Raw genomic sequence first — 26,977 nt, forward strand, 5'->3', positions numbered from 1 at the left:
GAATAATAGAAAGTTAAATAGTAGAGGAAGTTACGTAGAATCTATCTAAATTGAATTTAAAATATATTTAGATGTTAAGATGAGTTTAATATTTTTATAAGAAATTAAAAAAAATTATAAATTCAACTTATAAAGATGTGTTAAGTTAAAATAGGTTATGACTCTCATGTGTAATGAGGTTTTGAATGAAGATAAATTTAATAATTTGAGAGTTAAGTGTTTATATATTAGATTCAATTTAAAATTAGATTGAATTCAGTTAAATCTTACAATCAAACGTATTAATTAAATTATATAATTTTATCAAGCAATTAAAAAATCGGGATTTTCAAAGAAATTGCTAGAAGTGATAGATAAGTGTACGTATATTGTGATAGCAAAAGGTTCCTTATCAATAAAGAAGATAATATAGCAGAAGGTATAACAGCCGTGCAAGTAATAATGTCCTCCATTATTATAAAATCCAATCCATAAATTGTCGTCCCCTTGCCTGCACTCATTGCTTCACTCTTTCTTCCTCTTACGGAATATAATTGTTCTCAGATCTACTATTATTTATAAATTATTAATTATTATTTTATTATTATTTCATTATTATTTATATAAGATGCTCTTAGGTCGTTATTCAGGTGAGATAAAAAATTTATGAATAATAATAAATAATTTATAAATAATAACAGTAAAATAGTTTGAATTAAAATTTTTATGAGATTTTAAAAAATGTGGTTATTCAGATGAGACAAAAAATTTATGAATAATAGTAAACAATTTATAAATAATAACAGTAAAATAGTTTGAATTAAAATTTTTATGAGATTTTAAAAATGAGAAGAAAAATTTTAAAATGAATTAAAATGAGATGAAAAGTTGAATAAAAATATTATATAGTTAAAATATTGTTAGATATAAGTTTTTAATATTATTTTTATTTTAAAATTTACAAAAATTGAATTATTTTTTGTATTTTATTTAGAAGTTTAAGAAAATTATAATGATTAGGTAATAATTATATGAAAAAAATTAAGAATTTAAAATTTAAAATTGAAAAATGTTTATATTTGAATGATGTTTAGATGATGAGATGAGATTCAAGCTCGTTTGGATAGTGAGATGAGATAGTTTTAGGTGAGTTGAATAAAATATTATTATAATTTTATTTTTTAATATTATTATTATTTTAAGATTTAAGGAAGTTAAATTGTTTATTATATTTTATATCATAATTTGAAAAAGTTATAATGATGAGATGAGATATGTTGAGAGTATTTATATATCCAAACAGAATCGAAATAAAATGAAATGAGATAAATTGAAATCATATGTGAAACTAAACGGACCTAGCATCCAAGCGGATTAATTGTTTTGGATACAAAGTCCCACTGAAATTGCATGAATTCCGGAAGGAAATTAAGGTCAAAGCCAACGTTATCAACTCTTATACGTAACTGCAACGGCCAATTCCTCCCATATATCTCTCCAAATTGATGAGCACTTAGCAGAACAAATTGTGCTCTATGTTGGCGTGACATATTCTTACCTTATTTAATATAAGAGTAATATTATATATAGTTGTAAAATGTGTAGATGTCATGTAGTCACTTTGAAAATAAATAGAATTTACTATTAAAAAATTAATTTTTTTTTCATATGAATTTCATATTTATTTATTTTTTTTAAAACGATTATACGACTTGCACACTCTACGATTGCATGTAGCATTACTCCTTAATATAAAGGTATCAGCAAATCATCGCATCTACCTTCCAACATAAGTACTGTCGCAAGCTTAATCAAGGATTTTGATTTTTTTTTTTTTTTTTGAATAATGATAAATATAGTCTTATGGTATGTAAGTAATGTACACTTCATTTAACTAAAAAAAAAAAAAAATAGAATCTATTATTAAAAATTTACTTTTTTACGTAAGTTCTAGATTTATCTATCTTTTTTTAAAAAAAAAAATTACGAGATTTGAACAAACTGAAATTACAAATATCATTACTCTTTTATTTTTTTAATAAAAAGCAGAATTAAATTTATTGAGTGATTTTTTACATGATCTAAGCTTCTCCCCTATATTATAGTATCACACATAAGACACAAATTTAAAAAAAAAAAAAATGAATTAATAATACAGCATGGCGAGGAGTGTTGAGACATTGAAACCACGCACATGGACAGAATTTAGGAAGTTCATAAGAGAAGGTACTTAATATTTTTCTTTTTTTGTATGATTAGCATTATATTCCTTCAACAGTGCCTTGGAGAGACAACTATTTTAAATAGACAACTATTGTGTGAATATACTTTCCACATTTCTCTCCATCTTCATTTCTTTTTCACTACGACTGTGTGAATATAATTTCATGGTAGTATTTTTTGTTCTCTCCTCCCTTCCATCGGTTCAGTTTTCGTCAGATCTACTGCATTTCGGCCACCATTAATCGACACACGCCCCACCACACAACCCTATTGCCATCAATCTACTGGGACAACGCAAAACCGCGCCAAAAATCTCGACACATGGCCCTCACGCATTGCTTGCTTCCGTGCATGGTCTTTACACGCTGCCGCGCCCCGACCAACAGATTTCCCACCTCACAACGTTTCACATATGCCCCACCTCACCTCTCAACCATCGCACAGGGCATCCACGCGTCACCCCAGAGGTACGGGAAGACAGATGATTTGCTACAAATCAGTCCATCCGATGCCAGTCTTTGTACTATGTTATCGCTTTCCCTAACCGATGACCTTGAAAAATAGATTATAGATCTCTTCAAAAAAATATTTCAAGACAACAAACTGCAGTGCACCCACAACTTACACCACTTCCAACGGTGGTTTACTTAAAAATCATCTTTTAAGATGTGCCCTCTTTGTAGAGTGTGGGTGGGGACTAAAAAATTGGTCCTAAAACTCATTTTATTTTATTTTATTTTTTTCCATCAATTTCGTACTATGACTACTGTACTGGGTGTTTGTTGGAGAACTTCATCCCCTCTTCCCTCCTCATGTATCAACTTTTCATTTTCTAATGAAATTTGATTGCTTAGAAAAAAAAGAATACAAATTATTGCTCTTAAGGAAATTATTGTAATTGAATAAAAATGATATAAGATAAATATTTTTATCATAACGAAAATTAAATAAGTTAATTTAATACTTATGAAATTAAATCGAGATAATGATCCAATCAAATTATTGATTTGATATTATTTTTATCAAATAATTTACTAAAAACATATGTTTATATGAATGTACCTGGAATTTTTTCATCTAATAATCATTATAAATTTTTCAAATTTAAAAAAAAAACATAAAAAATCTAACTTTTTCAATTTTCAAAACAAAATTATATTCAAACAATTTTTTAATTTTATAATATATTTTTTTAATATTTTTCTCTCATTTTTCAAAATTTAATAAAATATTTTAATTTAAATCATTTTATTAATATTCACAAATATACCGATAGACAAACATATTGAACTAAAGGATTAAAACAACAATATTTAAAACACAAGAAATAAAAAGCAAAACATAATAGTACAAATTATCCCTTTCAATCTATCATCAATCATGTTCTAAGATCAATGACATTGGCTTAGTTAAATGCTAGTGAAAATTATAATTTAACCAATGCCCCTCAAATTTTATCTACATTAGATTAGTCAAATAAAAGTTATTCAAGATATTTGCTACAATGTATCTATCTTTGAAGTCATATATGAGTAGCACAAAGATTATCCCAAATGTAGGAAGATGTCGCGTAATAATTAGAAATAAATTCCTAAATCGTCTCTTCAGTGAAAGTTATTTAAAATCAAACTCGTTTAAAATGGTGAAAATATTCACAAAGAGAAAAATAAAAATGATGGTATGTACAATGGATGGAAGGGTGCAACAAGAATGAAGAAGGCACTAGTCATGGACTAGATTCATATTTTTGGATTTTTGAGTGTCGAAATGAAATGTAAAAGATTAATAAATTGAAATTAACAATCAAAGAATCAACTAAACTAAACAATCTTAATTAATCTAAAAATTAAACAATAAAACTGAAATTATTTAAGTCATAATTAAACTTTAATCAATCTAATATGCAATGGAACTAAGAGATTAATAAAACTAAGCTAAGAATTAAACTAGATTAGAAAGTAATTGACAAAATACGAACTGAAAATTGAAAAGCCCCAAAATCAAGATTCTAGGGATCATCCTTGTATTCAAATCACATATTCTCAAAATGAATCCATAGCAATTGTAATCACTGTTCAATGAAATCTTAAAAGAGCAAGAAAAATAGCGACATTAAGTAAAATAAATAGCAAATAAATTGCCCAAATTTCTAAGCCAAAAATCTCAAAATTACTCCATAAACTTTAAACTAAAATTAAATAAATAGTAGAGAGTGAAAAGAGCAAGCCAAATGAATGGAGATGGAGGTGGTAGGCAATGGAGGAGGCGGCTGGAGCGGCAATTGGACCCTGGAAGAGTTCTTCAAATGTGCGGCGCTGCTCTCCAAAGAGTCCTCAATTTCGTGCTAATGATATCCTTAAATAGGGTAGGAAAGAAATCCTAATGTCTTCATATTCTCGCATACAAAATCGCTTAAATTTTAGGACTCAACTTGGCAGCCATGTACACACTTTAGGAGTTCGAATTTAGAAATCCTTATTAGAGATAACTTTGTAGCTCTTAAGATAGCTTTCCAACACACCAAGAATATTATCAACTGATATTCGAGCGAAAAGTTATGATTTAAATACTAAAGTGTATCCATTCTATCTCCTAACGTATTTTGAACTCTGACCCTAATTGCTCTCAAACCTCATCATTATCCTTATTTGAAGAGTCCTACACTCGTTAAAAGTTCTTAAGTTGTTCCAACGTCTTGCCCACTTGAAAGTCATTTGAATTTGAAATTTGAAATAAAATAATAGAAATTAGAAATAAAATAAAATAAGAATAATAGAATATCAAAAATATGTTGTGCATGTAAATGAACATTGTCCAATTAAATCACAAGTTATAAAATTAAGCATAAATCATGCTATTAACCAATTTAAATCACAATTCGGATTTATTCATTTTAACTATTTTTTCATCTAAAACTAATAATAATGTAATGAAATAAATAAAATGTATTGGTTCTAAATGTATAAAATATGTAATAATTCAGCTCAATCAGTAGTAGTTGCTTTATTAGTTGCTAAAATGTTGCAAATTTTGACTGCTGCAGATTTTGTGTTGGCAAGTTTGAACTTCACCTTGTTATCTAATATTTACTAAAGACTTTATATGTTACTTTGTATAAGATTTTGTATGAGATTTTGTTTACTGAGCATATTGGGATTACGAGTCTAGATCTGATTTTGTATATTGAAAAATGATTTGAATAAAATAAAATAGAAGCTTAGTATATTGAATAAAATGATTTCTTATGAGCTTCTATTTTATTTTATTTTTAAGGGCATGAGGGGAAATATACCAAGTTTTATTCAATATTAATCATTCTTTAACTTGAGAAATCATTTTATTCAATATACCAAGCTTCTATTCATTTTTATTTTTGTTTAGATTGTGGATCTCTGACTTGTGGGTGCCTTTCTCTTCTCACATTCTCACTACATAGAAATATTTTGACGTCAAAACATTCCATGTCTTAGACTCAATGCATTCGTCTATTTTTAAGTGCTTATTAATAACCTCATTGTTAGAGATGCGCACAAGCAATGGAGCACTTGGGAATCTTTGTTTGTCCCTATTGCCTATGACTACTTTTCTCTCTCTACCAACTTTACTTTTTCAACAGTACCATCTGCTCTTAACAAAGGCTAATGTCCAATTAAAGTTACTTGGGTACTCTCATATTATTAATCGTGATTAAGGGTTAGAAGTTAGAACTTTGTTAGAACTTCATAAGAAACCGATAATGGTTGTAGAGAACTTATCCTTGGAAGGAAACTCATGCAAATATGTAAACAAGAACTGATAGTATAGATTTTTTATTTTATTTTTTTGGATCTGTAGCTTCTAATAGCCCCTTCCCCCCTAACATTCCAATTATTTTATGTATATGTTTTGTTTGAGCTGCAGTTTGAGCAAGTGCTTATACAGTTGTTATTTGTTTCCATTACTGAGCATCCAACGTATAGATGTTATAGAATCTGTTTTTACAACTCAGCGGAATTATGAGTCTAGATCTAATTTTGTACAATTATACTTGAATTAAGGATGAACACTATATTTGATGAAGATCCATTCTTTACCACTCTATTGCAAAGTGGTGAATAAAGTATCTCTAGCACCGCAATAACTAGCAAACATGATAATGTTGTACTCCAAGCAACAAAATTAAAATGTGAATAAAGGTCACCTAGTAAGAAAATACAACGATGTGTCTTTCACTGTAGAGGAGGACAATCTCTTCGTATCGGCTTGGTTTAACATTAGCATGGATGTTATACGGGGGATGGACCAAAAATCTTTACACATGTGGAAAAGAATTAGTGATTATTACAATGAGTATAAAAAACCTAGCATGACAAATCATTATTGGGGCTCATTGACCAATTGATGGTCGGTGATCCAAAAATGCACAAATGTTGTGTTGTTGTGGTCCAAGTAGAATCATTGCATCCATGTGGTGTGACGGAGCAGGACAAGATATGAGTTTCTAACTGCATCAATTCTAAAATTTGTTGTTGAAATTCTCTTCTCATATTTTCACTACTTCACATATTTAGATCGAAAGAACCAAAATCATATATAAAGAGATTGAGAAGGCCACTTCCAACATGGAACACTGTTGGTGTCCTTCTCATCTAGCCAAAATGGTAGCAATATATGTCCATATTGTCAACGAGAAGGAAACCACATGGAAAATGCACAACTATGGTAGAGTCGACTCCACTAGGAGATGACACGATAGATGACAACATAGATGTCATTTGTGATAGACCTCTAGGCAAGAAGGTTGAGAAAAAAATGGAGAGAAAGAGGAAAGCTAGAGAACCTTCTGATGCTGAATTTGTTGAGGTCTTAACTAGCATGAGAAATGATTAAGCCATATGCACTTTTGAAAGAAGATAAGCGGTCAACAATTTGAATTTTGATAGAGCTGAATTACCAGTTGAGAAAAAAAAGGAAGAATGATATAGAGAAAAGGAAGATCGATATGGAGATAATGAAGTTAGATCTAGCTAGCATGAATGGAATGCAACAAGAGTATTTCTTGAATCTTCAAATAGAAATTTTCGAGAATTCAAAGAAGCGATTTTCATCTCCATCTCCATCTCCATCTCAACCTTTTGAAGATATGTAGCCTTTTTGTTGGTGTAATGTTTTGGGATTATTCTTATTAAACACTTTACAATTGGTTTTAGTAGTTGGGCAACTACATATGGTTAAAATAGGTGTGGCTGTGGCGGGCAGCAACTATTGCCTATGTTATTTTGTGACTTTTTGCTATATGTGAATGTTGTACTGATGAAAATTTTATATTTTGGGAGTTATATATTTTTGGTTCAAGTGATGAAACCTGTTGTGAAGCAGTAACATCTTCGGTGTAATATATTTTTGGTTCAACTATATGTGATGCAGTACTATATGTGAAACCTGTTGTGAAGTAAACATGTGTTTTCTCACTTGGTTCGTTTTCATCTCTGCATGAAATATAGCAGGCAATGTTGGATTATAGCAGGCAGTGTTGGATTGTGACTGTTATTTGTGTGTAAGTATATTTGTGTTGCATTGTTGGGTTATAGCAGGCAGTGTTGGATTGTACATATGAGATTTTTATTTACATATGAAATTGTTGTATTATAGATTATTATATTGTGAAAATAAAAATGAATATGATGATTGGAGGTTGTTGAAGATTACAAAAATAAAATAAAATAAAAAAGTAATTAAAAATTAAAATTAATTAAAGAAATAAAAATAATAAAATTTTATTATTATAGAGAGTGTGATGGTTAATCTAATATAGACTTCAAGTTTTGAGTGATTAACTAAATATAAAAAAATTACATATTAATCAAATTTTAAAAAATAAGAGGACCAATCCAACGCTCCAAAATTTCGTAAGCTTCAAAGTTTGAATTCAGATACAAAGCGTTTTTAATTTGAACTTTAAGTTTTGTTTTCTAGGTTGCTACCTTGTTTTCGACAGATTCCTTGTTCAAATGACTTTTATTAGCAAAACTCTTTGAAATTGTCTTTTTTTTTTTTTTTTTTTTTTTTTTGTGAAAATTTTAAAAGTGGATGTTGAAGTTAACTCATCTCAGTTCTTTATAAATAGTAATAAGTTGAATAGTAGAGAGAGTTATGTGGGACCTATCTAAACTGAGTTTAAAGTGAGTTTAGATGTTAAGATAAATTTAATACTTTTTATGAAAAGTTAAAAAAGATTATAAGTTCCACATATAAAAATGTATTAAGTTGAAAAAAGTTATAGATCTCACATATAAAGAAATTTTGAGTTGAAATTGAGTTTATTAATTTGAGAGTTAACTATTTAGATATTAAACTCAACTTAAAATTAGACTGAACTCAATTGAATCTTACAACCAAACGGAATTTTAAAGTACTGAAATATATACTCTCTACGTGTTTTCCTAATAAATAAATATGAGCTCACAAAAAAAATTATTTAGTATCGAATAACTTTTAAATTCCAATTTCCCAGCATAAATTGTCCAAGTTGGGAGACCCTGACGAAAGACAAAATAAAAAGCAGATGCAGATCGATATAGAGTATAAAAACAAAAACCAAGCAAGAAGAGAACCGCCCCACGATCCCATGGCTTAACCCTTACACACAAAAGGGACATCCAACATCAACCGCCGACGCCCACAAGTACATTCCGAGGTATATATCTTCCTCATGAAACGCTCAGACCAGAGCAAAACCACCTCCATGATCGGGATTTCTGGAAATAGATGGAAAAATGCTGTCTTTCATTCCGAGTATTATTACGGGTAACATAGATCCATTTTTTTTTTTATTTAAATGATTGGTATTTGAAACAATTAAAAATGTGTCAGGAAATTTTGGGGATGGAGACTCCATCTGAACATCTAAGGTAGGAGGAATAAATATGAAATTATTCCATTCCTCAAAATCAGAAGCTAACAAATCTGGAAAATGTTATACACCCATTAACTATCTAGTCGACAGTAGTACAGATCGAGGGCACTCAGTGCTTGCTTTTCAAGAGCAGTGCACGCAGTTCGGCCACGTCGACCTCGTCCATGCAATTCTCCGGTCTGTAGTAGCCGGTAACGGGGTCTGGGACCCAGGCCACCTTCTCGGTGGAACCCGCCGCCGCAGCATCTTCTCCTGCCTTCTTCACTATCCTTGCACCCGATGAACCCCCTCCTCCTCTTGCTACCGTCGCCATTATTCCTTGTGACGACGCCGCGTATCCACGCCTGTACCAGGGGTAATAAAATAATGAAATCTTATACGTCTCGGCATAGAATATGGATTTTTCTCAGAAGAACGAGCATCGATTTAACGGGACCAATAAATTATAAAAACAGAGTCATAAGGTGTTCGATAAAATTCTGAATTTTTCGTAGTACCTGCTTAATGCATTAGAGAATCCATCGACGAGGAGAGAAGAGAAAAACTTAGCGTTGGAGAGAGAGCGAGCCATTGTGTATTACTCGTGAGCCAACGAAGAGAGATTTTCCAGCGAGGAAAAAGAAAACCTTCCAAGCGAGCGAAGGAGAGACAGAAGAGAAACCTCAACGTATTCGACTCTACCCCAAGAAAGCTTCTTTGGAACAGAGGAGGAGGCTGGGAGCTCTATATATAGGGCCGCTTAGCGAAGTAGGGCAAAACAGATGGGGCCCATTAGCTATATATGAAAAACGCTACTATACAGTCCCAAACGTACCGCTCCCCCTTTTTTTTTTTTTTTTTTTTTTTAAAGAATGACGATAGAAGTAATTTTATATGTATTTATATATTTTTTATTTTTTAAAAATATTTAAATATATTAAAAAAATATGAATAAAAAAATAAAAAATAAAAAGTTAAAGTAATACCAAGCGGTACTACTTGAGCCGTTGAGTAATACCGCTCATATATTTATTGAGTAATATTATATATAATTATGCGTAAGCATCATTCAATTATTTTGAAAAAAAATAAATCTAGTATTAAAATATTATTTTTTTTATATAAATTCTATACTTATTCATTATTTTTAAAATGATTGTATAATGTTTATATACTCACGATTATAATTATTATTTCTCTTACTTATTTATTTAATTTTTGAAGAGTTTTCTTTTCTTTAAAAAATAATTTAGTTAACGTTTTAAAAAAATAAAAAAGATTTAAGGAAAAGTAACTAGGAATTGAAAAGAGAAAGGTACGAGCAGTAACGTCCACCAGTATTAAACGGACAGACCTCGTAACAGCGTCCAACGCCTCTCGTTCTTTGCGCAACCCTTCCACCCACCTGATCTGTTCGGAGAGAGCCTCCTCCGATTTTTTTTTAAAAAAAATTAAAAATAAATAGTCAAATAATTTGTTAAAATATAATATAAATAATTAAATTTACTTATTCTAAACTATTTAAGTCTTTGAGATAACTACTAATTTCACATGGTATTAGTGGCAATAAGTTTAAATTCTAACTCTACACAATATCAAAATAGTATGAGAAATACTATTAAAAATATAATATATATAAGTAAATCTGTATTTTTTTCGATTTAGGTTTAATTAGATGCTTTTGAGTTATATTAAGAATTATATTCTTAGAGCATTCTCATCCAGTTCCATTCAAGATTTTCTATAATTTAACTAAAGACCATATTCTTTATAATTTTTCTTAAATTTTAGTCATTTTTCAAAAGTCTCATACATTTCATTTCCTATCATTTTTTTATTCTATTAAAAAAATATTTATCTATTATTTCTCTATTACGTTTTTCTTTCACTTCTATTTACAAACTTAATTGTTCAATATTTTTTCTTATATTTTGAACTATTACTTTAGTGAATATTTTAAACAAAAATTTAAATTATTTTTTGGAGGGATGAAAACATTTTTAAAATTAATTTTTTTATATTTTCAGAATTATTTAAATAAATTATTATTTAAAATTATAACAAATATGAATATGACAGAAACTATAAACCCTTTCCCTAAAATAGAGATTCGGATGTAGGAGAGATTTTAACCAAATTCTTAAAATTTTTCTCAAATTATAGGGAAAATATACTTTTGTGGTACCAACATTCACATCCGATTTCTTATAATTTTTCCTAAATTTTGGGGTAGAAATCACATTTTCTATAATTTTTTCTTAAATCTTTTCAAAAATCCTCATACATCTCATTACCTATATTTTTTCAATTCTATTAAAATTATATTTTTCTATTATTTCTTTATTATTATTTCTACATCTTTAACTATTCTATATTAAATATATATAAAAATTGATTTAAGAGATGAATAGTAATTCCCTAAATATAAGGATGAATATAGGGAGTCAGTGGTTACATCCTAAATCTATACCTTAAAATAAGGAATCGGATAGAATGCTTATTTTGTCAAAAAGTTAAGTTAATTTCCTAAAATTTAGAGATTTAGGAGTACTGAAAATCGGATGAAAATGTTCTTACAAGTTACAAGTACAATCGTCTCTCGTTTTTTTGATTTTTTTGTTTCTTAAAAATTAATATATTTAATTATTAAAATTATATTTAAATACTTAAAAGGAAGAAAAGTCGGGACAAGTAATGCAGTGCGACTGTGTGAGCATCTAGAAAAGGGCAAGGACGGCGGCGGGTAGCAACCGTCCATGAACGTGAGCGTGTGGAAAAGAAGACGGGAAGAATGAAAGAAAGATGCCCCGACCGACCTACGGGTCCAGGTGGGTCTCGGTCTCTCTACTCACCAAGTGATTTTTGTGTCGTGCACCATCTTTCCATTACTACCTCTTTTCTTGTTTTGTTCTGGTGTGTGTTCTGTTCTATTCTTTGCTTCACATTTTTAGATGGCTATCATTCCCACCCTTATCATCCATCCTAGAATCAAATAATATGCGAAATTGATAAAAATAATAAAAAAAATGCTTAGAATATGGATGTGTAATATTAAAGATTTTAAGTACAAGAAATTCAAACCCCCCACCCCTCGGCCTTTTTATTCATTTTAGATTATACAAATCTTGTACACTTTTTTTTAAAAAAATATGATTTACTAGTAAAAAAATAATTTTTTTATATGGTCTCAAGATTTTTTTTTTTTTTAAAAAAAAAAGTGATTGCATACTTAAGACTGAAAATATCATTTTTTTTTCTTTATTTTTAGAGAATTTATATTTGCAATAAAAAAATACGCAAGTGTCTTGAATTCATTTTGAAAAAATAAATAAATATGAGTTTCATATAAAAAATAATTTTTTAATGATATATCTTACTCTTTTTTAAAAGAAATACACATCATTTTCATAACATATAACTATATTTAATAGTACAAGTTTCAAATAGATAAATATCATATAAATTTTTGTAAAAAAATAGATATCACTTTAAAAAATGTAAAAAAAATTATTCTTTATTAATAAAACTCACTTTTTTTTATAAAAAATTTATATAAATTTTATTTATTTGAAATTTGTATTTAGTATTGTTCAGTTAATACTGACACCTAATACTTTTGATGGATTTACATGGATATTCGTCTATCAAACAACTCCAAAAAAGTTATTGCCAATTAATAAAATTCTAGCTAAAAAGAAAAAAAGCGATGCATGTGACATTAGTCCAGGCTGTTCTTGACAGACATACGATGCATCATGAAAATGGAGACTGGCTGGATTTCATTTCCCTAGCTGGGGGGTATCAGTTTAAAGTGAAACCCGTGAATCGCCCACAGCAAGAGTACTACTCGGCCTGCATGCAGCATCAATAGACTTCGCTTTTATTATTCATTCGTTCCTTCATTTTCTGATCTGCTGAGACAGTTAGAGGTGGCAATTCGTGTTTTTGGTGATGTTTACACGTTGTGTCAAGTTATAAACATTCGAATTCAATCCATCAAGTTAAATATGTCAAACTTTCAAATCTTAATTCAATCTATTTAAATAACAGATTGTGTCGTGTCACCCGTTTAATAATTAATTAAAAATAAATTAAAACAATATGATCTATTTAAACTCATTTCATATAAAAGGGTTGAATTAATACGCATAATTCATTTGACCTGATTAATATAATTTTACATAGAAGTTAAAATCTATATTTAGTAGTAGCCACAATATCTTAAAAAATATATCTATATTTTTCAAATTTTAACATATAATAAAACCAATATTACAAACCATTAACTAACAAATATAAGCATAAGTCTAGAATTACAATCTCAATAATAAAAATAATTTTTTAAAGTATACTGAAAAATATCAATATTACAACTTAACATAATAAAATTTTAATTTTGAAATAAAATTTAAACGAGTCAAAACGCGTTGATTTCATGTTAAGCGGGTTGATCCGTTAATAAATCGTGTCTTAACGAGTCAATCTATTTTGACCCGAACTCGTTAACATCAAACTCAAACACGCTAATTTTGTGTCGTGTTCATGTTGAGTTCATAGGTCATGTTACATATTGTCAACCCTACTAAAACTACTGCACCGCCGACTGGTATGTATCTTGAATAATGCTACTTGTCTCAACATGGGTCTCAACAATTTTTTATTTTTTTTTAACTTAGTAATTAAAGAAATATTTTTTAATGAGTTGTAAAATCTTTTTCTTATTAAATGTGTAAGGATATAAAAAATGAATGAGTCTTTTATTTCCTGGTATTGCATTACAATGGTCAACGCCTATTGTTTCTGTTTCGAGTGCTGTTGTACGTTGATATGAAGATCATGTCATTTACAGCAAGACACTTCATGACATTAACACCCGCTTAATACGCTATATGCTCTCCTCCTCACTTTTGCATTATTACAGAAGCTAGCATGCAGTAATGCTGCCGATCGCAATCGGGGGCAGGACTTGTGGTGCGCGCGGTCCACTGCAATGGGACAGAGTCAATGAGTCTCGTGACTGCCGGCTGAGTAGAAGTGGAACTTTCTTCAAAAGTTTCAACACGGTATTAACTATTTTAAATGGAAGAGTGGACACTCTGTCTTTAAAGTTGATGATGTTAAAATCCCAAGACCATCTCCCATATCTTTAAAGTTTAAACGGATCATTTCAGATTTAGCTCTACTTAATTGCGCATGTCATCGTAGTTTTTGCAATCACCATTCGCATTTGTGACGCGTATCCTAATTTAATCAGGTCGACACATAATAGGAATACACCTCAGAGATGTTACCATACTGTTTAATACAGTCTTAAAATGTATAAATCTGCATATTCTATATAAAAATAAGTTGATTCTACTATTAAAAAAATAATTTTTTTATTTGAGTTACAGATTTACTCAATTATTTAGATTTAAACTGCGTTTGGTTTTCAAACTCAACTGAGCTCAGTTAAGTTTAGTCTAACTTTAAACTGAGTCTAACATCTAAACACCCAACCCTCAAATTACTAAACTCATCACAACTCAAAACCTTCTTAGACCCACAACTTTTTTCAACTTAAAACATCTTTATATATTAGACCCACAACTTTTTTCAATTTTCTATAAAAAATATTAAACTCATCTTAATATCTAAATATACTTTAAACTCAATTTAGATGGACCCCACATAACTTTCTTCACTACTCAACTCACTACTATTCATAAAGAACTCAACTCAACTGAGCTTACCTCAACATCTAAATGTAGCCTTACTCAATCTAAAATTGTAATTATCATTTCTCCAATAAAATTATTAATTCTTATTTTAAAAAATTATATATTATACTGTTGCCTCAATTTTATCTTATTATGCTAATGCAGCATTACTCATTAATTACTGAAATTATTACTTTAAAGTGATAGTTGATGCATTAACCTAATATCATGAGTAAAATAATAGCGTAATACATAGCTTAATTGTTTCTTTTATAACAATCAAGATCAATCTATCAGCAAAGCCAATTAGAGTTTTGAGGAACTAGATTGGTCAATCACTCTCAGACCAGATTTTATATATTTTAGTGTTTTAGTGTAGAGCCTAAATAATCGTGTGTGATTAATAATTGTTTTTCAAAAAAAAAAAAAAAAAAATTAAATCACACATCCTCTATGTGATCTGATTTGGAGAAGTTTTATAATTTGGGCCCTTTATGGGGCTGAGCCTATCAATTGAGCATTTACTGATATGAGGTATGAGTTGCTCCATTTCGGCCCACTAAAAAAAACTTCCAAGCCCATATGGAAACGGTCTCCGCCTGCGGGCACTGTTTAGGGTAATCTTTCTGATCGTTAATCTGGACAGGAATAGCGAAACCCTCAAAGCCCTGCCCCTTCCCCCCTTCAATGGCAGAGGCTACTACGGGCACTGAGGTCCCTCCCAACGTGACTATATACATCAACAATCTCAACGAGAAAATAAAGCTCGAAGGTACTGAGACGTGCACTCTCAATCTCCCTCCACATCTTTCTATTTCGAATCTTTTTTTTTTTTTTTTTTTTTTTTTTTTTTCAATTTTGAATTTTAAATGGCAGAGTTGAAGAAGTCGCTGCTCGCGGTGTTCTCGCAGTTCGGGAAGATACTGGAAGTGCTGGCGTTCAAGACACTGAAGCACAAAGGTCAAGCGTGGGTGGTCTTCGAGGACGTCTCCTCCGCCTCCAATGCCCTTCGCCAAATGCAGGGCTTCCCTTTCTACGACAAGCCCATGGTACAATTCTTTTCGATTGATTTCTCAATCCCCATTTTTTTTAATTTCTTTCTCGCTTTCAATATTTTGTGTTTACTCTTTTTCTCAATCCCCTCGGAAAAAAGTTGCCTGCCTTGCTTTTCTCTCACTCTTTTTTCCAACTTCCGTTGCACTTGAATTTGTTTCTTTTGTTAACAATCGAATTTGATGGATAACACAGAGAATACAATATGCAAAGACAAAATCAGATATAATTGCCAAGGGTGATGGTACTTTCGTTCCACGGGAAAGACGTAAGAGGCATGACGATAAGGGTAAAACACTTCCCTCTTCTCTGTTCTCATGTCTCCTGAAACTTTTTTTCTTTCTACTCGTACAATTGGAACTCTTTCACTGTCGAAAAGCTTTCTTCAGCATATTTCATGAGTGTATGTATGCATGGTTGTATCGTGTTTCTCGTCTTCTCTTTTTCTCTTAGGCGTGAAACGATGTTTGGGTTTTGTGGGATTCAATTCAGTATCCTGACCATTTTAGAACTTGATGTTGGTATTGACTTTTTAACTTGGAAGTTCGTAGAAGATTTTGTCATTCATGTAGATTCGGGATGTGGATATGATGTGATATAGATATGGTGATGTGAAAACTCCACGAGTAGGATGAACTAGGGCTTTATATATTAACTTATTGTTGTTTTGTTTTTAATCAGACAAGCATCCATTCTTTGTACGTTAGTTAAATTTTCCTAGGTTTTAACTTGTAACTATTAGAAATAAATGAAATTCATGTGCTATTTGGAAGATGGCTTCAGTATGTGTTTAGGAGGATCCATGTTATATATCATGTGTTCCAAAGTTAAAGTTATAGGGGTACTCCTGATTTTTTATTACCGGTTTGTCTTTTAAAAAGTTTTAAATGCATCCTTAATTAACCAGGAAAGAAGAAGAAAGAGCAACATGATGCTAATCAAGCTGGAATGGGTCTGAATCCTGCTTATGCCGGTGCTTACGGTGCAACACCTGCTGTAAGTACTAAGCATGTTTTCTTAATTTTTGGGCATCACTTCTGAATTCATCACTAGATACGGTTTCGAAACTAGGATTTTATTAAACATTGGAAATGCCTGTGCTTAGATGCAGTCTGATGGGCGTGCAATTTCTCTTAGTCTTTACTTAATTTTCTTTATACAAACCTTACTGTGTTCGTTCAGCTCTCTCAGCTACCTTATCCGGGCAGTGGAAAGCCTATGCTACCAGAGGGACCTGCTCCACCAAATAACATTCTGTTCGTGCAGAATCTTCCACATGAGACAACTCCCATGATGCTTCAAATGCTCTTCTACCAATATCCTGGTTTTAAGGAAGTTAGAATGGTGGAAACAAAGCCAGGGATTGCCTTTGTGGAGTATGGAGATGAGATGCAATCAACGGCAGCAATGCAGGCACTCCAAGGTTTCAAGATAACCCAACAGAATCCTATGTTGATCACCTATGCAAAGAAATAGACGAATGGGTTCTGATCACCTATGCAAGGTTGCAATTGCATCTTCAACTAGATGTCACCAACTGAATGAGATGTCATATATTCTCGTATGCTTTTTTGTTGCTTTGTTACATTCTCAATCCAAAGTAGCCTTTAGAAGTGAGAGCATGTATTGTAGCAGTTGCAATATCAGTTATGGTCTTTTCGCCCCATTTGAGAAGAATTAAGTAGCTTATCTGACTGCTTCTTGGTCAACCTGCCTAAAGTTTCTTTTATGTTATTCGATGAGCTCAGAAACTGTTTCTAGGTTTACTATTACTATTGTTGCCCTTTGTATCCCCCAAACTTGAATCTCTCAATCATCTTAGCTGAAATTGTAGCTTTCTCAATCTCAATGCTGCAATTTACAAGCCAAAATCTGTTTCTACAACATTGGAATGAGTTTTGCTTGAATGAGTTCCACAGATGGCACTTTGCGTCGGTCCATTTGAGGCAAACCAATTCCATTCCCTTTGCTGAATGTTGCAGTGTGCTATCCCTCATTCAATCATCCATACCACCATGCAAGACTTGGAATTTGTAGCCGTTATGGATTCAAGAATATTTTTTGTTCTAATCTCATTTTGAGAAGTGCTACAGCAACAAATGAATTACATAAAAGTAATCCCACAAACTGACGTGATTCCATATGATTCGTCGGATATGTTTTATAATAAAAGTAATTTTACAATCTGATAAATCACATCAAATCATATCAGTTTATGAGATTATTTTTGTATAATCACTTTATGGCTAGAGTATTTCTCATTTTATAAATTACAAAAAGAGGAGTGCAGTAACAATCCTATGTGATCGGGAGCGTGCAGCACCAAGAAATTTGACTCCAATTCAGAAAATAGCGAGCTTATTGCTTACAAAATACACTCTACACCCTCTTCAACTTGAGGTTGTGTTTGTCCAGTTGGTCTTTCGAATCTTTTCTCCACCCTTGGATCAGTCTCTCCTGCTTCTTGATAATGTCACTCTTCATCCTTAAGTCTTCCTCCATCAAAGCAATCTCCTGTTAAAAGCAGAAATCCCAATGAAGACTTCGAGTTCACAGTAAATTTCAGGAGCAGTGGTAGGATATACAATATCAACTGCAGATGGTCATTGCAATACCTTATATTTATTTATTTATTGAGAAGTAATGCGACCTTTGGGTTACCTTTCTAAGTGTTTCAACCTTTGTTGGCTGATCTTCATGTTGCAGGCCAATAAAATTAAGGTGAAGCTTCTTGGCAGCCTCCATAAAATCTCTGGCATGCCTTTCCACATCAACTGTCAGTCACAAATTTGACACCTTTTAGCATGTACTAAGTGTGAAGACAGACTGAGCCCTTAAATGAGTAAAGCTTTCCAGAATCCACATACACCTCATAAAGATTTCCGGAGAAAAAAAAAAATAGAAAAAGGAAATGCCTCAAGATCTTGGGAACCAGAAGGATAAAATTTATGTTTGGATAGTGAGATGATCTTAGATGATTTATGAATAATAGTTACAAAGTGGTGAAAAAGTAATGATAAAATATTGAATAGGAGTGAATAGTAGTAAAAAGAAGGTGAAAAGCAATAATAAAATATTGAATAGTAGTGGAGTGATCTGAAACACAACCTAAGAGTACTGGGAAGTTCTGTAGCAAGAAAAATAGAAACAATAAAGGCTTTCTGCAAGCTCATTGTACACGATTTCCACAATCACTTGTATTTTGGGACATGAAAGAGGTAATCTTTATGTAAGGTTTTCTATTAGTTCACTATCACTCACCCTTGAGATGATTATCACTGATTTTTTCCCCCTTTTGTGGGGGTAGGGGTGAGGGTGGGGAGGGGTAGATTAGCGACTGACAGTTCAATTCCATCTCCCAAAGGAGGAATATCTATTTCATGGGCAGAGCAAGCTAAAGTACCCATCAATGACACTCCATATTCCCAGGACAAAAAATTATCCAAGCACAAGGAAAGAAGCACCTGACTTAAGCAAAAGCAAGCCCCAGCACAAACGATTTGCAATCATCACTAAATCCTCATCAAAGGAATTATGGATCTTCGAAGCCTTAACAGAGGTTCTACCCTAGCATTACAAAGTTTCCACCCATTAGATGTAAAAAATGTTTCCTAAAAACAACCTTTTGGACACATTGAATATCTTAATCCCTCAAATCCAACGCCAACTTACTGAACACCTCCCAACTAAAGTTTTTGAGATAAAAAAAAGATGGACTATCAAAATCTCCAATGATTTTGAGATTTCTTTTAGGTTGTGCACATGAACATCAACTGTTGATTTCACTACTGAAAATTAAATGAGAGGAATCAAAATACTTATGTACAAATATTATTGCCTAGCCACATGTTTCGCAAATAATTTTTTTTTTCTTTTTTTTCTTTTTTATCAATAGCAAATGAAAAAATAAACTTGAGAGTGAGAGAGATATGTCATGATTGAACTAAACTACAACATCTAGCAGACACCATCCTTCTAAATAATATCAGTTAAATACCAGAATAATCACTTAAGCCTATTATTAGCCTTCCAAGAACAATACTCAATGTACCAAAGACAATAAAAAGTTACCCAAAAATAGAAGAAGATGTTACAACTTGAACATTTACCCCACAGATAAATGCTCCTCAACTACTATAAGCTAAATGGCTTAAAACATTCTTGGCCATTAACCACGAAGAATAACCTAACTTTTTTACAAAGTCTTCTGCAAAGCAATAGATGAAAATACAATTGGCAACAGGAGTGGAAATTTGAGCTCTCATTGATACCTTAGAAAGGAATCAATACAATCCCATTAATAATCATTTATATCCCAGAAAACCCTAAATTGGTGCGCACCTCCAGACCCTAAATTAGATCATCCTTAGTTTTGCAGACTTTCACACTTCACATTTCCTTTCTCAAAAACATCAAAATATAATCTTCTTCCTCAAATTCTAATTTTCCAACAGCTCAATTAGTTTTGCATTATAATGCTTTGATCCTAACTACAGCATTCTATGCTCCTCCCTCACAATAGTTCAACCAAAAAAAAGACCATTTTGGAAAAGTGTAGCACAAAGTGCACTGATTGAATAGATCGATGTACTACTTCCTTTATATCTACACTCAAAAACCCCAAGGGTTGGCTCAAGGCCTTGGTCTTGGGGTATCACTCCCTTCAAGGTCCAAGATTCAACATCTCATGGGTGCAAACAATCCTTTGGGCCCACACCCCCTGGTGAAAAGCTAGTGATTTAATTAGTTCCGTGTAGGAAAATTTTCGAAGGTGCAGTGCACGGGACTAGGGTTTACTCTGCAGGGGTGGGTCCAAAGGGCCCCTGCCTTGGAGAGGTTCCCCGACATTAAAAAAAAAAAAAAAAAAATCTACACATATTTGATTGACATTACTTCTATAACATTTTAAGTATTCAAGACAACCATCTCTAGGTAGGCCTTGATGATTTGACTCTCTCTAAAATTTTCCAAAGTCAGCTTTCGAATTCTTCCCCATTGTCTTACATCTTTAGTTTGAGTAATCATTCAGAAATAGTCCCCTTTTGAAACAAAACATCTATTTCTGCTGTTACCTTACGGGGATTCTATAACCAAAAATAACGCTATAAGCATCATGTGATTCCTTGACACTAACCAAAACTAGAATGCAAAACACATTCTCAAGGAGTCAAGCCTACAGGTGTACACCCTTACGTTATTCACATTCATGTTTGGAAATTATATATTTTTGGGGACTTCTCTACAACTGATACAGCAAAATGCTTCCACATTCTGCAGCAATATTATGCTTTCTACGTCGTGAATAAAATAAAAATAAAAAAAAAAAGATTTTTCGCGCAAATTGTACAACAGGTCTCTTCAAAATAAAGCAGAGAAGACCAGCAGACTGTCTTCTAGGAAGGTCCAAGCCCCATCAAATTAAAACCACTCCTAAGCTAATATATGCTTGACGCTATGAAGAAACACAAGGAAGAAAAATTGTCCTATTTTCAGCAACACAAAAAGAAAAAATTTATAATGGAAGTACAGATAATAGCCCTTCGGGTCACGCAAAAAGAGCAATGCCATTATGCCAAGCTAAAATTAAGACAGATGAAAGAACTATACCAACGGATTCTTTGATGAGTTTCTATAAACATAAATGACCAACAAGAGTCAGAAGAGTGGAGAAATGGGTCTACTTACTCTGATGAGAAGGGTGCGGAGAACGGTCTATAGCTTGAAGCTCTCTCGCGGGCAAGCACGGAAGCAAAGCAGCCTCTAATGCCATGACGCAAGCAATCATGTCGTCCCTTGGAGGCGGCAAGGACTGCAGCTGTGAATCAATCTGGTGTGGCTGATCTACCGCTTGGGGCTCCACCATTTCTATTCAACAAAACCGATAGGGAAAAAAAAAGGAAAAAATACAATAAAGTTACACACGACACAACACGAGAGAGAGAGAGAGAGAGAGAGAGAGGGGAAATGTGCCTGTATGACAACTATGTTTCAAAGTGGTCATGAAAAGCTCCGATTTAGGCTTCGTTTGAAAGTTCAATTCATTTAAACTCATTTTAACTCATCATTATATTTTTTTTAAATTTTAATATAAAATATAATAAATAATTCAATTTTTTCAAATTTTAAAATAATAATAATATTAAAAAATAATATTTTATCATCTCAACTCAACTCAATTCAACATCCAAACACACCCTTAAGGTCTTTTTGGATCTTTACAATCGTTGGTTTTTCCCCCGAAAATGGACCTTAGATTGAGAAGATGTACGAAATAGAATACGGACGCGGGGCTTGTCCGTCGACTTGAAATGGGCAAATTCCGATAATTAACGATTTATCTCATCTAATTATTATAATTTTTTTAAATTATACATAAAATAAAAAATATAATTCAACTTTTTGAAATTACAAAATAAGAATAATATTAAAAAAAAATATTCTAACAATATTATATTCAACTTTTAACTTTAATCTCAACTCATCTCATCTCTGAAAACAAACGAGACCAAACAAGAGTCTTGAATTCCGTTCCGTTTAAGGTATTGAAAGAGAATATTTTAGTACTGGTATGTTTTGGTATACCGTTTTAAAATAATCGTTATATAATATATATATATATATACACACCAGTTTTTCTATGTATAGTCTTTAGATATAATCGATGTACAGTCGCCCATGCCACGTCAGACGCATTATTATTTTTTTCCTTTCTCTAAACCCATATGTTCTCTCTCATCAGCTTTCTCTCGCTCCTCAAGTCGTTCGGGTCGTCTCTCTCTATCATTAACTCTCTCATCATCTCGGTCTTTCTATCTCATTAGCTCTCTCTCATCAGCTCTCTCTCACAGCCCGATAGTATTTCAAATTCGGGAAGTTTGAGATAAGTGGTTTCCACTTCAGTTTCGTTTGTACGCCATTTGCACTAGGAGCTTGCAACAAGCATTTTTCTATACACACACTAGTAGTAGTAATGTGCCCTAGTTGAGGAAGAAAATATAGTGAAATAATATGTCAAACAAATAAATAAAATGTGATTGGTGCAATTAAAAACAACGGATTGATGAATATGATGCATGAAGAGATTATAATGATAGGGTAAAGAGGTAGAATATATTTAAGTTTAGGGAAAATAAATAATATCATGGAAAAGACACAACATCAGAGCTTCAAGGTTTCAATTTTAACTTTTTTTTTTTGAATAAATCTATGTATTTCATTGATGAATCAAGTAATACAATTTGAGTTGATATCTCTGTTTAAACATCCCACTATACAATCTGGGATAGTCTCTAGCCAAACTTTTTTTCCTTCTAAAAAAAAATCTCTTTTTGCTAAAGTATGAGCAATTATATTATTCTCCCTATAAGCAAATTGAATAGACCAGTTTGCACTATTTTTGAAATAAAATCTAACATCTTTAACTAATGAACCATAAGAAGTAAGCATTTCTTCTTCACTGCACACTGCCATGACAATCTCCTTAGCATCCCCTTCAAATTTTGCTTTCTGAATATTAAGAGTACTGTATAATTCAACTACTTCCCTTAGTGCATAGCCTTCTGCAACTGCTGCCTCTTCGACATTTTCTTTTTGATCACAAACAGCTGCTACAAGCTTTCCTTCCTCATCTCTAACAATGATGCCAATACCCATTCTCCTCTTTTTCTGATCCAACGAGGCATCCCAGTTCACTTTGAAATATCCTTTTTCTGGTTTTTCCCACCTCTAGTTATTATCCCTTCTGTTTTGTACTTGTCTGTCTAATTTCTTAGAGTTCCTTACTGCTTGATAGTCTCTTACGGTAGCCTTGGCAGATAACAATAAACTCATAAGACTTTCCATTCTATTTTTGAAAACCACTCCATTTCTCCTCAACCAAACCTTCCTTAGAGTCACTGCTATTTCCTCCAGTTGGCTTTTGTTAAGGGAAGTAATACACTTCTCCCACAACAGCCAAAAGTCAGCTTCATGTCTACCCCACTTTTGAACACATCTTCTCTCACTTCTCCAAATATCATTTGCTGCATGACACTCCCATAGAACATGTATAAGAGTTTCATCTTCAGTTTCACACATAGTACAAGTTTTATCCTTTACCACTCCTCTTTTAAACAAGTTTGCTTTGGTAGGTAATAAGTCATTCCCAGCTTTCCATAGAAACATTTTTGTCACAGCAGGAACTTCTAGGTCCCATATCATTCTCCACCTTTCGTCACCTTCAACTTCTCTAGAACACTCACCATTACTCGTCTCCATTTTTTCCTTAAGCACATAGTAGGCACTTCTCACCGAGAAGATACCCTTTTTAGAAGGCCCCAAACCAACTTATTTGTTACTCTACCTCTGCTCAAAGGAATTGTCAGTATTTTCTCAGCCTCCTCAATTCTGAAAATGGATCTAATCACCTCTTCCTTCCATTCCCCTTTCTGCTGATCAATTAAAGCTTCAACTCTTGCACCCTCCTGCAACACAGAAACTGGAGATTGCACCATAAAAGAAGATGGACTTGGAAGCCACTTGTGCCCCCATATCTTGATGTCTCTCCCATCCCCACCTTCCATCTAATTACTTCTTTTAATAAATCCCTAGCTGAGCTAATGTTTCTCCATATAAGGGATGGTTGTGAACCCAGTTTATCTTCCAAAAAGCTGGATTTTCTGTAATACTTCTCCTTGAAAGTAATAGCTGCCAAGGAATTAGGAAACTTAAGAAGCCTCCATCCTTGTTTTGCAAGAAGGGCTGTATTGAAACTCTCCAAATCCCTAAATCCCATACCACCTCTACCTTTCTACATTCCCATATTGTCCCATTTTCTCCACACAATCCCCTTACCCCCGTGCTGTCTACCCCACCAAAACTTTACAAATAAACCATTGATCTCGTTACAAAGCCTCTTTAGTAGCTTGAAAACACACATAGTGTACGTAGGAATGGCGTGCAAAACTGCCTTGATCAATATTTCTTTACCAGCTTGTGAAATAAAATTGTTCTCCCAGCTATTCATTTTCTGTCATATTCTTTCTTTGAGGTTCCTAAAGGTATTAAACTTTGATCTTCCTACCATGGCAGGAAGACTAAGGTACTTCTCATTGGTTCCACAAACAAAAGAATTCCTAGCATCCATAATGGCCTTCTTATCAACTGCTTTGGTGTTACTGCTGAAGAAAACAATAGTTTTGTCTTTGTTAAGAAATTGGCCTGAAGCCTTTCCATATAATAGCAGCACCTCTTGTAACCTTCTCCACTCCTCTAAACTTGCTCTACAAAATATGATACAATTATCTGCAAAAAGTAGATGATTGATACTAGTACCTCCTCGAGCCACTTGCACACATCTAGTGATATTCCTTCTCTCATAATGATTAAGGAGGGAACTCAAACCTTCAACACAAATAAGGAAAAGATAGGGTGACAAGGGATCACCTTGTCTCAACCCTCTTGAGGGTTTAAACTTGAGCCCTGGAAAACCATTTATAAGGACAGAGAACGAAACTGATTTAACACATTTCATAACAAAGCTCACCCACTTCTCACAAAACCCCAACCTTGTCATAACAGCCTCCAAAAAAACCCACTCTACACGATCATAGGCATTAGACATATTTAACTTCATGGCCATACTCCTCACTTTTCCTTTCTTTCTAGTTTTCATGGAATGCAATAACTCATAAGCCACCATTGTATTATCATTTATCAATCTACCAGGGAGAAAGACACTTTGGTTTGGGGATATGATTTCAGCTAAGACCAACTTGAGCCTATTAGAAATAGCTTTTGAGACTATTTTATACATGACATTATACAAACTAATGGGTTTGAAATCACTCACTTTTTTTGGGGTTTTAGACTTTGGAATCAAGGCTATGTGTGTGTAGTTAAGAGAAGGATCAAGAGGGTTACCATTAAGGATATTCATTGCTGCTTTACAAACTTCACCAGAGACTAAACTCCAATGACTTTGGTAAAAACATGGCCCAAAACCATCTGGACCAGGGACTTTTAATGGGGCCATCTGCTTCACTGCATCTTCCACCTCAATTTCAATAAAGTTTCTGGATAACTTTTCATTCATAGCTTCTGTAACCCTTGAGTTCAACCCCACAAGGCAGCTCTCAATCACTTCATCACTTGGCTTAGTAGTTTGAAAAAGATCACCAAAGTACCTTTTGAAAGTTTCTTCAATATTCTTGAAGCCCACAGCCACTCTATTGTTCTCATCCTCTACTTCTTTAATGAAATTTCTTTTCCTTCTTTTATTGGCACAAGCATGAAAATATTTAGTATTCATATCCCCATGCTTATACCAATTATTTTTTGCCCTTTGTTTCCACCATAAATCTTCATTTTCTAATAACAGATTTAGCTCAGCCTTTAACCCTTTTATCTCCTCTACATTACTGTGGCATTCCTCAGCTTGTAACCTTTTTAACAACTTTGTTTTTTCTTCTATTTCCTTCATTCCCCCTTCTTCTTCACCTTCCACCTTTAAAAAGCTATTTTACTTCTTTGCAATAAACCAGTAACCCTTATAACTCCTTCAGCTTCTCCTTTCTTCCATACTTCTTTCACAACTCCTTCACAATCCTCTTCTAGAGCCCAACTAGCTTCATACCTGAATGGTTTTTGTTTCCACCGACACCTTTCATTTGTAGCTACTCTTCTAGTAATTAAATGAACTACAAGGGGTTTATGATCAGATGTGCTAGCTACCATTACTTCAACCCAAGCATCCTGGTAAATTTCTAACCACTTAGGATTAGCCACTGCCCTATCTAACCTTTCCTTCGTAAAACTTTCATCATTATGAGCATTACTCCATGTAAACTTATCCCCCTTCCATCCTAGATCATGTAAGTTCCCCTCAATCAATACCTCCCTAAACAAATCCATTTGACTTTCTGGTCTTGCCTTACCTCCCCACTTCTCATCATTTGTAAGAATTTCATTAAAGTCTCCTACTATGCACCATCATTCTCCATCTTTTGGCTTCATAGATTTCAGCATCAACCATGTTTCCTTTCTCTTTATTATTTCTGGATGTCCATAGAAACAAGTAAGTAGCTATCTACTTTCACCTTCCTCTTCTATCCATGCATTTATGTGTCTTTGAGAGAAGTTGACAACTTCCACATTCACCATTTGATCCCAT

The 26,977-nt window shown here is 32.6% G+C and overlaps 3 protein-coding genes across 4 annotated transcripts; 1 reads left to right on the plus strand and 2 right to left on the minus strand.

Annotated features, from left to right (window-relative positions):
• Positions 1-9,093: 9,093 nt before the first annotated feature.
• On the minus strand, positions 9,094-9,803 carry LOC121261966 (indole-3-acetic acid-induced protein ARG2-like). The gene is made up of 2 exons (XM_041164414.1): positions 9,595-9,803; positions 9,094-9,441 (listed from the first exon to the last, which is right to left on the minus strand). Exons 1-2 carry the CDS (start codon positions 9,666-9,668, stop codon positions 9,207-9,209), a joined length of 309 nt encoding a protein of 102 aa, XP_041020348.1. The 5' UTR covers positions 9,669-9,803; the 3' UTR covers positions 9,094-9,206.
• A 5,583-nt stretch (positions 9,804-15,386) lies between these two features.
• LOC121263290 (U1 small nuclear ribonucleoprotein A) lies at positions 15,387-17,537 on the plus strand. Of its 2 annotated transcripts, none has more exons than XM_041166094.1 (5): positions 15,387-15,547; positions 15,652-15,824; positions 16,024-16,117; positions 16,736-16,824; positions 17,011-17,537. In XM_041166094.1, exons 1-5 carry the CDS (start codon positions 15,463-15,465, stop codon positions 17,302-17,304), a joined length of 735 nt encoding a protein of 244 aa, XP_041022028.1. In that variant the 5' UTR covers positions 15,387-15,462; the 3' UTR covers positions 17,305-17,537. The 2 variants fall into 2 exon arrangements, with proteins under 2 accessions (XP_041022028.1, XP_041022029.1); XM_041166095.1 differs by having other exon boundaries at positions 17,020-17,537.
• Positions 17,538-17,854: 317 nt separating this feature from the next.
• Positions 17,855-22,076, minus strand: LOC121263291 (mediator of RNA polymerase II transcription subunit 28-like). The gene is made up of 5 exons (XM_041166096.1): positions 22,028-22,076; positions 21,799-21,845; positions 21,514-21,693; positions 18,490-18,602; positions 17,855-18,342 (listed from the first exon to the last, which is right to left on the minus strand). Exons 2-5 carry the CDS (start codon positions 21,827-21,829, stop codon positions 18,208-18,210), a joined length of 459 nt encoding a protein of 152 aa, XP_041022030.1. The 5' UTR covers positions 21,830-21,845; positions 22,028-22,076; the 3' UTR covers positions 17,855-18,207.
• Positions 22,077-26,977: the final 4,901 nt, after the last annotated feature.

Source organism: Juglans microcarpa x Juglans regia, chromosome 4S, assembly GCF_004785595.1.
Source record: "Juglans microcarpa x Juglans regia isolate MS1-56 chromosome 4S, Jm3101_v1.0, whole genome shotgun sequence".
Taxonomy (NCBI): domain Eukaryota; kingdom Viridiplantae; phylum Streptophyta; class Magnoliopsida; order Fagales; family Juglandaceae; genus Juglans; species Juglans microcarpa x Juglans regia.